The following is a 730-nucleotide window of genomic DNA, read 5'->3' as shown; positions in this document are numbered from 1 at the left end:
GGGCAGCAAGTATGTCTTTGTTCACCCAAAGTGTACCTGGCATGTAGTAGGAATGTTGAGTGAATGAATAAACACCTTTGACTGCTGGCCCCACTATGTCCTGACTATGGGATTTTGAGTGAGTCACTTAACCTCGGTGCTTCAGTGTTCCCATCTGTAAAGTGGCGGATCCCGCCCCCAGCGGCCTGGGCCCGGCCGACCTGCTGGTCTGCAACTGTGCGCTGGCCACCCTCGGGGACCCGGCCACGGCCCTCGGCAACATGGCCGCCGCCCTCAAGGATCCTGCCCTGCCCCGAGCCACCGCAGGGCCGGCAGGGCCTGCTGGGCCAGGACGCGGGGGAGGGCCTGCTGGCGGGGGCGTCCCTGCGCCTGGTGGCCCTGAAGAGGTCCTTCTACGGCTCCGTGCTCTTCCTGTGCCGCCGGCCCGCCCCGCAGGGCAGCCCCATCTTCCTGCCCGTGGAGGACGCCAGCTTCCAATGGGTGGACTCGCTCAAGGTCAGTGCTCTCGCCCCAGCCCCACGCCTGCTGCCCAGGGACCCTCCCACAGACCAGCCCTCGCCTCCTCCTCCCTCCCCTCAGCCCCACTCCTGCCCATCACCTCCCTCCGCTCACTGGTCTGGTGCCCACAGGTGCATCCTGGTGTCCAACCTCAGCAGCGTGTCCCCCGTCCCCCAGCTGGACCCCGGCTCCGCAGAGCTGCAGGAGGTGCTGCGGGGGGACCTGGTGATGA

General features: G+C 66.8%; 1 protein-coding gene across 1 annotated transcript in view; it reads left to right on the top strand.

Moving 5' to 3' along the window:
- Window positions 1–730, top strand: part of FASN (fatty acid synthase) — a 54054-nt gene that overhangs the window by 22358 nt on the left and 30966 nt on the right. Inside the window, 2 exon segments of the mRNA XM_015559883.1 lie at window positions 163–295; window positions 297–723. Coding sequence (XP_015415369.1) covers window positions 163–295; window positions 297–723 — 560 coding nt within the window.

This window comes from Myotis davidii, unplaced genomic scaffold (genome assembly GCF_000327345.1).
Source record: "Myotis davidii unplaced genomic scaffold, ASM32734v1 scaffold211, whole genome shotgun sequence".
Classification (NCBI taxonomy): domain Eukaryota; kingdom Metazoa; phylum Chordata; class Mammalia; order Chiroptera; family Vespertilionidae; genus Myotis; species Myotis davidii.
Note: the sequence above shows the minus strand (reverse complement) of the source record. Positions and strands in the feature narration are given on the sequence as shown.